This window comes from Pinus tabuliformis, chromosome 7 (genome assembly GCF_031772625.1).
Source record: "Pinus tabuliformis cultivar Carrire ecotype Pingquan chromosome 7, CPIR1, whole genome shotgun sequence".
Lineage (NCBI taxonomy): Eukaryota > Viridiplantae > Streptophyta > Pinopsida > Pinales > Pinaceae > Pinus > Pinus tabuliformis.
In genome coordinates this window covers 1,088,671,266-1,088,684,489 of record NC_142293.1, presented here as the reverse complement: position 1 = coordinate 1,088,684,489, position 13,224 = coordinate 1,088,671,266, and the positions used below count along the sequence as shown (strand labels likewise).

Below are 13,224 nucleotides of genomic sequence, written 5' to 3'. Positions count from 1 at the left end.
CCAAGGGGTGTCTAGGCTCGACCAAGCATCGCACAATCATGGTGATAAGCCTCCCATTGTGGGTGGATTGGTCTTCTTCCATTCAATAAATAGACTAGCCCTAACCTAAACTCAAAATAGTAAAAAGAAAGAAGAAAAAAACCATTTTAAAATTAATTTTTGTTATTAATATATATATATATATAATTTTATTATATACCATTACTTTTATATTGATGATAAATAGCAAATTGATTAATATACAAACTTAACCTCTTTTATAAAATTTATATATATATGATAGGGTTCATACTTGTGTGACAGTAGTGTATTTTTGAAACTACCAATATATTCTTAATTGGACAAAGCCTCACCCAAATATCTGACCCAGGGAAGTAGACAAGGTTTTAAACATGGGAACTCAGAGTTCTAACACTTACTTTTTTTCATAAACTTGCCAAATAAACTGCATTAAATTTTTTTAATAAACATACATATTTTATGACCATAATTTTTTATTATAAATAAATAAATAAATTATAGTTTTATCACATTAATAAAATTATATTTTTGCACTTAATTAATAATAAATCACACTATAATGACAGCAATAAAAATGACCTTTTGCTTTAACCATAACTTCACGTCATAACTAAAACTCTTTTCAGGTATAGCTCTACCTATCCATCTTTTAATTTACTTTAGACATTCATGCATTCCCATTCACCATTAAAGGGCATGCTAGTTGTACTGTTTCAACATTGCTCAAACACGCACGATAATAATTAAAAACCAAAGCCCGAATTACCCGCACATAAGCCCTTACGTGCACGATGATAATAACTAAACAAACCCCTCGCTAAAGACAAAGCCTCACTCGCCTGCGCCCCAAAACAATAGAAAGCAGAAATACATAGTTGGTCGTATATTCATACTAATGTATTGCCCATGTATTGCCCAAAATGGACAATGTTGTAATGTTCGCCAAGTTTCCACGTGCTTGGGCATTACAGGGCCCCGGGTCAAATCAAAGTGAGATCATCCATTCTGGGTTATTTGTACTGGTGCTATGTCGCGGATGGATACACATTGTGTATACATCCTTGCCATGGCATAACGCCATATTGGCCCATAAATGGCATTTTACATGATATGAAGAAGTTCTGAGATAGCTTAGCTTCCTTCGCCTGCGTTATTATTGGTTTGGATTTACTGAATTTGATTTAGAAGAGAGATGGAGAAGCGAGAGAGCAGCAACCAGGAACAGAAGGAAAAAGAGGAGGGAGGATCAAAAAAGCAGTTAAAGGCAGAAGAATCTCCGTCGACGACAGAGCAGGGGCACAGGGACATCGGGGGGGAGTATGCGCCATATCCTAAGCTGGAGGCGGCGGATCTTAGCAAGGGGGCGCCACCTCTTCAGGGGCAGTGGGGGGGGACCTGGGTGATGGGATCGCCTGCTAATCCCGACGCCCATCCAGTCAATCAACAAGCTGCCACTTGGGTTGCCGAATCTGAATCCGCAGCATCTGCTCCTCCAATGCCTGCCGGCCAACAGGAACCCTCTTTTCAGGCAAACCCTTACGTGGCCACAACATCGGTTCCTTCTTCATCTGACAAAAGTACGATAACATAAAATTTAATTCCCAATCTAGTCTATCGTGTGTTTGCGAACAAGTCTTGTACAGTATAATGTATAATTATGACATCCCTGATTAAATTTTCTTCTTCATTAAGCTTTTGAGTTGCCAATAGATGTTGAACAGCATGCCCTGTCGAATCTCAAATTTGGGAACCATGCCCCCGAGAATATATTTCTGCAACAAGGCTTTAAAAAAAACTGTTAAATTGGAAATTCCAGAAGTCTTTGATGCCATCCTTGCGATATGCTTATGATATTATGTTTTCGAAATATATTTTACTATGCCAGTCTTGCAATACGAGTTGCACGAACTGATGGATATTTCGCTGATATTTATTCAATCTGCTGGGATATGGTTTGGTTTGATAGCTTTTTACTGGTATTTATGGGTTCCAAAGGGACTCAATATATGCCAATTGAATTGCATCATGTACTAATTCTATTTGGAACCTTCTTAATCTGCTTTAGAATCCTTTTTAGACAGCAATAATACCATCTGTAACACGCGGACCAGAACATGTTGATACTTCGGTATCAAATAAGGTGCTGCTGATCCGGACAAATGATCTTCGTCAATGCACAGGCTGATCCTAGAAACGTGATTCCCACCCTTTATTGACAAACCCTCCGTTTTGTGGCATTGGCTGCAGCATTCATTTTAAGGGTGATATAAATATTATATTGTTATTTTTTACAATTTTTGGTTTTAAAACGGAGAAGTAAAAAATGCATGAAGTAAAATCTTAGAACTACGAGCAGATTAAAATAGAAAGGAATTGAAATAAAATATTGGTTGAAACTGAAAATATAACTGATAACATTCGGTGGATTCAGAAGAATTAGCATGCAAGGTAGCTAAACTTATTCTAGTTCTATCCATCTTCCAATACCAAGTTAGCAGAAAATATAAAAGAGAAGAGTAAACGCTATGAAATAGTTTGAAAGCACATACTCATTGTCAACATGAAGAGTAAACATGCTACATCATCATCAACTGCCTTTGTCCCTTCTCTGAATTGTTGAAAACTGGGATTGTTCTAGCTGGGGGTGTATATTTCTTCCATTGCACTGACCTTGTAGCGATGTTTGCTTGGATATTTTCTCTGGTTTGCGAAGAACAAGTCCTTAGGCTATTTGATTGTTTCTTCTTTGGCTCTAAGAGGTCTATGACTATTCCCCCCTAGTGATTAGTTCCATTTTTCCCCTGGGCTTGAGGCTCTTAACCTTGTTTGGTTGTGTGTTTGTTTAAGTTGCATGAGAGGTAGGAGTCAAAATCTTTTGAGGCTTGTGCCTTTTGTTGGGGCTGTGTTGGAACGCTCTTTGTTTGCCCCTAGAACATTTGTTGTCGCAACCTTTTGAGTTTGAATGGCTTCACCTTGCTTAGTGGTTGAAGTCTCTTTATTGTCTTGGAATGTGGTTGTTCTCTCCCCTTCTATAGTTTGAGTTGTGGTAGGGTGCTGCTAGAAGCTGCTTTCCTAGCTTGCTTCTTTGATGTTATCCTTTTCTTCTCCACAGTTTCATCATAACTTAGAACACCCTCTTGAATTCTTCAAGGTACTTCTCATTAGTGTATGGCCATTCTATGGCAATTGTAGTCCTATGCTTTGAGACTACTTCCTATGGCTACTATAGTCCTATGCTTTGAGACTACTTTGGGGTTGTGCATCTTGAAATGCTCTTCTTGGAACTTGTATCGATCTTTTTCTTTGGTTTCGATTAATGCATAAACAATGTTTGGTAGGGCATATATTCCTATGATGATAGGACACGTGGTGTCATTGCTCATACATTCCCTAGAGGAAAAGTCCTAACCTCACGCGAAGGGAAAAGCCTAAGGACACTGTCAAATAGTCGCGGGTTGACTCCGTGACCTATTTGTTTTTGGCAACAGATAACAAATAAACTTTAAATATAGTTTCCCAACCTCGATAACCAAGAATCTCAGTGGCTTGTTGTTAAATTTGGACAACTAGGTCCAAACTCCATGTTCTGATGCTCAGATTAAGAGGCTAATATTTTTGTTGGATTCCTCTTTCTGAGAGGTGTAAAATCCATATAAAAATAGTCTTAATCCGATGAGCAGAACTTATATTTTGAATTTATTATTCTTAATAAATTATATGTGCAAAGGTCAGCCAGTTTTGTAATGTAGGCTCACATGCCCAACAAATGTGTCACACACACTCATTGATGGATATATATATACAGGAAAAGTTGGAGAGAATTTGATCACAACACAACTCACATCTTCCTCTCTCATCCTAAAAAGTACGAGCTACCTGGAGGACGAATTTCAGCCACACGTGGGAAGGACGAAGAGGATTTTTCTGCTGCTAGGGTTTCTGCTGCTAGGGTTTCGCAGAAGTTTGACCAGCGTTGACTTTGGTCAACGCTTGGTCCAAACAAGCTGAAAACTTGTGGGAGGTTCGATTTTTGAAGGCCATACTACCTGGCACAAAAATCGAGGTCAAAGGGTTGACCGTTTTGCTGCTGCGTTGACTTTTAGCTTGCTGCCCCTGCGTTGACTTTTCAGGACAGCGTTGACTTTTGTAGAACTGACTTGGGTTGACTCATCTACTGGTTGGAGGGTTGTTGTGACACATGCTGGGCTGGCTGACCAAAGGAGACTTTGCTGGTTGAAGCATCCTGTTGACCGCCGAAACAAACACATACATTTTTCTTGTTTCTGATTTGTCTTCTGTAAGATCTGCTTATATGTTCTATCTGCATTTTGCTTATCTACTTGTATGATTGCTGTGAGAAAAGTGAAATTGCTCTTAGCATAGAACATTTACAAAACTTTACATGGTATCGGAGCTGAGGTGAAGACAAACTCTATCTATAGCATTCATCATCGAAGGAAATGGATTCCTCTAAGCTTGAATTCAGGGAGAATGACAAGCTGACTGGAAGTGATGACTTCCATGCCTGGAAGATGTTATTAGATCTCAAATTAGAAGATCATGATCTCCTAGATCATGTGACAGGGAAGATTCAAGAACCTCCATCAAATGCCTCTGCTGCTGTTAAACACAAGTATAAGAAGGGAGAAATCAGAGCAAAACTGCTGATCAGGGAATCCATAAATAAGAGTCTGGTTGCCTACATATCTGAACTAGGCACATCCAAGGAGATGTATGACAAACTGATACTTATGTTCCGAGTAAACAATGTGAACCAAGTGCTATTCCTCAAGAACAAGTTGAAGAATACGAAGAAGGGCCGAGACGAGTCTATTCAAACTTTCTTTATGAAGTTGACCGAAACCAGGAACAATCTGCTAGCTATTGGGGAGACAATAGCTGATCGTGAGATGGTTCTCACCGCACTTGGAGGACTTCCATATGAATGGCAAGTATTCACAACTACCATTCTCAACAATAATACCATCCCTAACTTTGATGAGCTTCTGTCTAGATGTATGCAAGAAGAAACAAGGATGAAGGAATTTGATAATGAAAGAAATGCTGCCTATGTTGCTCATTCCCGAAAGAAGAACTCTGGTGGTTCCAAGGACAAAGGAAGGACTAAGACTCAAAAGAAGAAGGGTAAATGTTTCACCTGCCATAGGACTGGACACTATGCTAGAGAATGCCCCTTCCAGAAGAATTCTCCCGATAGTGACGACAACAACAACAACCGAAGGAATGGGAATCAAAGAAATGACAAATCCAAAGGAAAGAGGAAGGCTCACTTTGAAGGAAACCATCCACCTTCTAAAAGGACCAGAAATACCAGGTATGAGGAGTCTAATGTTGTTGATAAAAGAAATGAGTATATTCTAATATCTGCTCTCTCAGCTGCATCTCCGCCCGACACTATGGATGTCTGGCTAATCGATAGTGGTGCCTCAAGACACATCACCGGATTCAAGGAAGCACTTTCTGACATGGTTGAAAGGGATACTAATCTAGAAATTATCCTTGGGGATAATGCCACTTATCATGTGAAAGGGACCGGGACTGTGACCCTCCACTTGTCTCAAGGACAAGTCCTCCATCTACAAGATGTACTCTATGTACCCAAATTGAAGAAGAACCTTGTGTCTGTATCTGCCATGGAAGACAAAGGATTCAATGTAACTTTCTCTGATGGAAAGGTACTCATGTGGAAGAAGAGCTTCAAGGAAGCTATCTCAATTGGTTTTAGAGTTGGTACACTCTACCAGGTTGGAGGGAGTCCGTTGGGAGCTATGACTTGTGATACTATCCGTCAAACCGAACTATGGCACCGAAGATTTGGACACCTTCATTACAAGGTTCTTCCCGAAGCAAGGAAGGTGGTGACAGGGATGCCTGATTTTGGAAATAATCATAAAGGTGTATGTAAGGGCTGTGCTGAAGGAAAACATACAAGGGGACCTTTCCCCTCAAGTGTCACAAAGACATCTGAGATATTGCAACTGGTCCATTCTGATCTTTCCGGTATGTTGCCTGTAACATCCCTGGGGGGATGTTCTTACTATATGACATTTACTGATGACTTCTCTCGCAAAACCTGGATATACTTCTTGAAGAAGAAGGATGAGGCTTTCATGTGGTTCCGTACCTTCAAAGCCTTGGTGGAAAATATGACCGGAAAGAAGATCAAGATTTTGAGGACTGACAATGGCACTGAATATGAGTCAAATGAGTTCAAAGACTTTTGCAGAGAAGCTGGCATTAAGAGGGAGACTACCACTGCATATACTCCTGAGCAGAATGGTGTTGCTGAACGCAAGAATAGGACTATTGTGGAAGCTGCCCGTGCCATGCTATGTGACCAGGGTCTTCCAAAGTTTCTGTGGGGAGAAGCTGCAAATACTGCTGTGTACATTCAAAACCGATGCCCTCATTCCGCTTTGGACTCCAAAACTCCCGAAGAGGTTTTCTCTGGTAAAAAACCTGATGTCTCACATTTTAGAATTTTTGGATGTCCTGTCTATTTTCATGTGCCGAAAGAAAAGAGAAGTAAGTTGGATGCTACTGGGAAGAAAGGAATGTTTGTGGGCTACAGTGAGACTTCTAAGGCATATAGAGTCTATGTACCTGGTCAAAGGGAAGTAGAGATAAACCATGATGTCACTTTTGACGAAGATGCTTCCCTGAAGAAAGTAGTAGATCTTCCTAGATCTGAAGAAAACCATGAAGAAAGACCTGGAAATCTGGAAGAACCCCAGGATGAGACTATGCCTGATGTTGAAGGGCCAATGGACCCTATTGATCCTTCCCCTTCTCTAGGAAAGAGGCCATCATGGCTCAGGGACACCCTCGAAGATGCTGAGGGTCATGCTGCCCCAAGGGGAACATTCCGAGAAAGCAAGAAGCCGTGTAGATACCAAGGGTATCTAGCTGCCATGAGTACTATTATACAATCTGAACCTGGATCTTTTGAAGAAGCCATCAAGCATCAAGTCTGGAAGGATGCTATGCATGAAGAATATGAGGCTATTATGAAGAATGATGTCTGGGATGTGGTCCCGAGACCGAAGGACAAATCTGTTGTCACCGCTAAATGGCTCTACAAGATTAAACATGGATCTGATGGGAGTGCTGAAAAGTTTAAGGCAAGATTTGTTGCCCGTGGCTTCTCTCAAAAGGAAGGAATTGACTATGACGATATATTTGCACCTGTGGCTCGATATACCACCATCCGATCCATCATAGCCCTTGCTGCTACGCAAGGATGGAGTCTTCATCAGATGGATGTCAAGACCGCTTTTCTGCATGGTGCAATAAAGGAAGAGGTGTATGTAGAACAACCTCTGGGATTTGAAGTTCAAGATCGAGACACTTATGTCTGCAGGTTGAAGAAAGCCCTCTATGGGTTAAAGCAAGCACCCAGAGCTTGGTATGAGAGGATGGATAGTTACTTGATGAAGCTGGGCTTCACTCGAAGCAATGCTGATCCAAACCTTTACTTTAAGGTTGAGGAAGGAAAGCCTCTCATTCTAGTGCTGTATGTGGACGACCTCTTCCTGACAGGTGATGACCCTCTCATTCATCAATGTAAGAGGGAGCTTGCTGCTGAGTTCGAGATGAAAGACCTAGAACTGATGCACTATTTCCTAGGCCTGGAGGTCTGGCAGAGACCTGGAGAGATTTTCCTTTCTCAAGGAAAGTATATTGTGAAGCTTCTGGAAAGATTTGGGATGGTGGACTGTAAGTCCGTGTCGACACCAATGGAACTCAACTTTAAGAAGTTGAGTGGCAGCGCTGCAGGGCCTATCTTGGCCAATCCTACTGAGTATCGTCAACTCATAGGAGCTTTGATGTTCTTAGTGAACACCCGTCCGGACATATGTTTTGCAGTGAATACTTTGAGTCAACAGATGGTTGAGCCTCATCATTTTCACTGGGTTGGTGCCAAGAATCTTTTGAGATATCTTCGGGGCACGATAAACCATGGGCTGAGATACACTGCCGGGAGTGTGATACTCCGGGGATATACTGATGCCGATTGGGCTGGCAGTGTGGTGGATCGTAAGAGCACATCTGGATGCTGTTTCAATCTTGGTTCTGCTTCGATCTCATGGATGAGTAGGAAGCAGAAGTCGGTGGCTTTGAGCACCGCGGAGGCCGAATACATTGCTGCTAGTATGGCCTGTTGTGAAGCAGTTTGGTTGAGGAAGCTCTTTAGTGAGCTGTTCCAACATGTGCTAGATACCACTGTAATACTCTGTGATAATCAGAGTGGGATTCGTATGACTGAGAATCCTGTGTTCCACGACCGATCCAAGCATATTGATATCAGGTACCACTTTATTCGGGATATGGTACAGCGAGGCGCCGTAAGGCTCGATCATATAGGAATTGATGAGCAGGTCGCGGATATTCTCACTAAGCCCCTGGGGAAGGTCAAGTTCCTAACCTTCCGTGAGAGTCTTGGTGTCGTGGAAAGACCCTATGATGTGGGTCCTGTTGGACGATGAGCTCTGGGAGCTCTGGGGGGCTTTGGGGATAGCTTCTCGGAGCTATAAGCACTCATAATGCTTCTGCCCCACCCTTGTGATTATTGAGCTGGTTCGCCACTCATTTAATCTGTGCCCCGTATGCATCCTACCCATTGAGTTCAGGGCTCATGGGAAGTACCTCTCATTTGGCCAATGAGGTGTGGAAAAGCTAAAGACTATTAGCAAAGACTGATGGACGCATCAGAGATTGCCGTACTCTCTATCTAGGATGGCATGGTCCAACCACTTGATCTGGGATCAAGATTTGTGAGGTCTGGGACCTCTGGACTGATTATGTCAGTCGGGGAATGATGTCTTTGTGACTGACCCACTTCTGTTCTGAAATAAAGAAGCCAGCAAAGCAAGTTTCGGCGGGATGACTCACGATGTTAATTGCACTAATAGATGGAGTTCTCCCTAGTTGAGAGGGAGTGTTAAATTTGGACAACTAGGTCCAAACTCCATGTTCTGATGCTCAGATTAAGAGGCTAATATTTTTGTTGGATTCCTCTTTCTGAGAGGTGTAAAATCCATATAAAAATAGTCTTAATCCGATGAGCAGAACTTATATTTTGAATTTATTATTCTTAATAAATTATATGTGCAAAGGTCAGCGAGTTTTGTAATGTAGGCTCACATGCCCAACAGATGTGTCACACACCCTCATTGATGGATATATATATACAGGAAAAGTTGGAGAGAATTTGATCACAACACAACTCACATCTTCCTCTCTCATCCTAAAAAGTACGAGCTACCTGGAGGACGAATTTCAGCCACACGTGGGAAGGACGAAGAGGATTTTTCTGCTGCTAGGGTTTCGCAGAAGTTTGACCAGTGTTGACTTTGGTCAACGCTTGGTCCAAACAAGCTAAAAACTTGTGGGAGGTTCGATTTTTGAAGGCCATACTACCTGGCACAAAAATCGAGGTCAAAGGGTTGACCGTTTTGCTGCTGCGTTGACTTTTAGCTTGCTGCCCCTGCGTTGACTTTTCAGGACAGCGTTGACTTTTGTAGAACTGACTTGGGTTGACTCATCTACTGGTTGGAGGGTTGTTGTGACACATGCTGGGCTGGCTGACCAAAGGAGACTTTGCTGGTTGAAGCATCCTGTTGACCGCCGAAACAAACACATACATTTTTCTTGTTTCTGATTTGTCTTCTGTAAGATCTGCTTATATGTTCTATCTGCATTTTGCTTATCTACTTGTATGATTGCTGTGAGAAAAGTGAAATTGCTCTTAGCATAGAACATCTACAAAACTTTACACTTGTTGGTTGGAGCGCTGTGTTGTTGGATAGAGGTTGTGGGGTTGAACCCTGTCAATGCCAATTTTGGCAATGATTCATTTGTAAAATTTAAATATAGGTTCTTTTAGTTCATTACAAAACTCATCCCATTGGTGCAATGGTGTTGCCGTTGTGTTTGTTGCAGAGAAGTTAGGGGTTTGAACCAATCCAATAGATTTTTTGCCAACCTGTTTGGGTTGCCTTGTGGCACCCTCTGATTGGTCCACGTCAACTGCTCTACATAGTTAGCTTGCCATGTCATGATCCAGATTTATGAAGGAACAAAATGAAATACAAGTTTAAATAAGAACACAAAGATACAACGAAACATGACTTCAATTAATAAATAACGAGCGCTGAAAATTGCATACATACATAAGAAAAACAAATTAGCTTGGACGATGGTGCCTTTTGAATTGTGTTACGATGAGGCTCACAAGCCTTTTTATAATCAAGAAACAAGGAAAAACCCTAAACATCCAAAAACCTAACCCTAGGAGATGAAGCGCCAAAAGTTTGTGGGCCTCGTTGGGGTTAGTTGGAACGTCAACTTCTCGAGGTCGTAACTTTGGCATATGATCTCCGTTGGTGCATACGATACCTTGTTAGAAAGATCTATCTGAGGACAACAACTTTTGACTCCATACCCTATTGTAGGCAATGGGTTTGCTCATTTTCCTAAATAATGTCTTTTAGGGCCTCAAAATGGCTCCGAAAGTTCAGGACCTGAAAAACTGCTAAAAATAAAAGTATGCTAGAAAATAGGAAATTGAAAGGAAACATTGCTAGGGGTTTGTTACCCACCACCTGTGGGTAGTGTATATAGGAGAATTTTTTTCTTCTAGATGGTCCTCAGTTGACAGCCACCAACCCCTTGGATACACTAGATAGCTTAATGTGCCATTGCCTTTGCCACTTGAGCTTGCCATGTGGTCCCTTGACTGCTTGTCATGAATGTGTGTTTGAAGGTGGGCTTCTTGACCCCAAAGGTATGACTTTTCATTGGTATAGTTGAGTAATTTACCTTACTTGTCATGGGCACTTTTGGGCATGGATTGGTGGGGGATTAGACGAAAAGAGTGGGTTAGGCTTTTATTCTTGTTTCCACTGTTCGATTTTGTGGTTACCCTTGTATCCTATTCCCACGGGATCTTCTTTACTGACCATTTGGCTTCTGGGTTGGCACTACATAGGAAATCTTGATTTTGGTTGTGTGGTCCTGCTTCCTGATACCACCTAAATCACTCCCCTTCCACTCATTTTAGCCCCATTCATCTATTTTCCCATCTAGGTCCACATGTGTTTGCTAGGTCCACATAGGGTTAGCCTCCCCCTCCCCTTGTCCACACCTTTTGTTGGGCCTGGAACGATGCCCAGAGGTTGATGTAGCTAAAAATAAAAGAAAAAGCATAATTTAGCCATTCTCAACAGGAAATGTACCACAAAATGCAAAAGATGGCTGGGACATACAAATTTAACACGTGGGCAAAAGCCAAACATAAACTCTACCCCTTATCCATGGCCATCACCCTAGTTCTTATGGGCCCTAGATGAGCCCCCTGTATCTTTAAGGAACCCATGATTGTCCCAACCCCTGGTCGGCAATGAACCGCCCCACCTTAAGGGGCTATTCATTGCTACATATTACACATCATGCTCTCATCCCCTTGAGCCCCAAGCAGTTATGAAGAAAAATCAATAAAAGGCAAAAGGCATATGAAGAAAGGTGGAAAAACAAATGCTAGGGTAACTCATGTACCACGATTTTCTCCCTCTTACACTCACATAACCAGGTGTGGGCTTCGCTTATTATAGCTACCCATGAACCATGACATGTGGTCTGGATGATTTCCCCTGATCCCACTCCGCTCCATTATTATATCATCTGCCACCTACCACTTGAGGGATTTACCACGGACATGTCACCCCCACTAGATGTTGAAACCACCTAATATGGTTCTTGGCTAACCCCCTATTGAGCTTGGAGACACTTGTGCATACTAAAGCCCACTATGGAAGGGTATGCCACCATGAAGTGCCCCATTGATTCCATGACTTGTAAGCCCTTTTAGTTGATTATTCTAATGATTTGTTGTATTGGAGGGCAGGTGGATCCCCATTTGGGGCTTGGTCTCCCTATACGGGGTCCTAGCCCTCCAGAGGGCCATATTGGCACTTGTAGGGTGAGCGTTGAGAGCCATGGACCTCCACCATAGCCAAGATTACTTCATGGATCCTCAAGAATGCTTGTTGATTGCTCCCATTCCACCTTTTCGATGAGGATGATGCACTTGGTTCACTATGCCTGGCAGCTCCACAGATGTACCATACGCATGCAAATGTTCCAGGATCCAGAGGATTGCCCACCGCTGTAGAGAGAGGGCTTATGTCATCATTCCAGCCCTAACAGATCGTCTACAGGAACTTCCGATCCATTTGGAGACCCATAAGGATGACCTTTTGACTCCACACCCACTTGGGAGCACCACATGTTTTTGCTTGGAAAACAAGGCCTCCCCCCCCCTTGGCCACTATGTTTGTCGTCATTTTCTTCATCATGGCACCCCTTGGACTTCATCAGGACTCCTCAAAGGCCCAACGACTCACTTTGATGATCATTTGACCCTCTCGAGAGGCTTATTCATGTATTATTGAGCCATTTGGTGGGGTTGTCACCAATGTTATTGTTATTTTGCTCATTATTTTATTCTAGGGGCTAAGTTAGATCCAAATTAGCTAAATCGAATTCATTAGACATTGTATAAATAGATGAGAGGTTATTCATTCTCTCATCATCACTTGGATTGGATCATTCTCTCTTGTGAGATTTTCGCTATTCTTTTTGGAGGACGAAATTGGATGGATGGATGAATTTTGATGTTTGGATCTCTTCATTTTTGTCTTGGAGCTTCTATATTGGCATATGATGATGATTGGATATACTTGTTCTCACATGTAAGTGCTCTTTTAATGGTATTTTGTCTTTTTCTAATGTCACATGCATGTCGCTGGGGAGGTTCGTTATACTAGGCTGAAATTTATTGCTTTTCTTGTGTGAAATGGTGGAAATTTGTCTTTTATTAGCGTTGCATCATGTCATGGGCCATGTTTGAATAAGTGAATGTTCCTAGAGATATTTTGTTAAAATTTTATCTCGATAAGTCATCACATATTGCATATCGAAGTATAAAGACCTTGAAGCAATTGTTTCATGCCCTAATTGCCATGCGAAATTGTGCTAGAGGCATCCTTGACCAAGTGAAATCATTCCAAGCATTGGAATCATCTTGACTCCATTTCTCCCAAAGGATTAGGCACTAGTCCTCCATAGGTGATCACCATAAAGCTTACCTTTATTACCTTTTTCTTTTTCTTTTAGGCCTAG

The 13,224-nt window shown here is 41.9% G+C and overlaps 1 protein-coding gene across 1 annotated transcript in view; it reads left to right on the top strand.

Annotated features, from left to right (window-relative positions):
* Window positions 1–1,052: 1,052 nt before the first annotated feature.
* LOC149251351 (GEM-like protein 1) overlaps window positions 1,053–13,224 on the top strand; it is a 75,547-nt gene continuing 63,375 nt past the window's right edge. Inside the window, exon 1 of the mRNA XM_089459365.1 lies at window positions 1,053–1,598. Within this exon, the coding sequence (XP_089315491.1) occupies window positions 1,214–1,598 (385 nt within the window). The 5' untranslated portion in view covers window positions 1,053–1,213. The remainder of the gene's footprint in view (window positions 1,599–13,224) is intronic.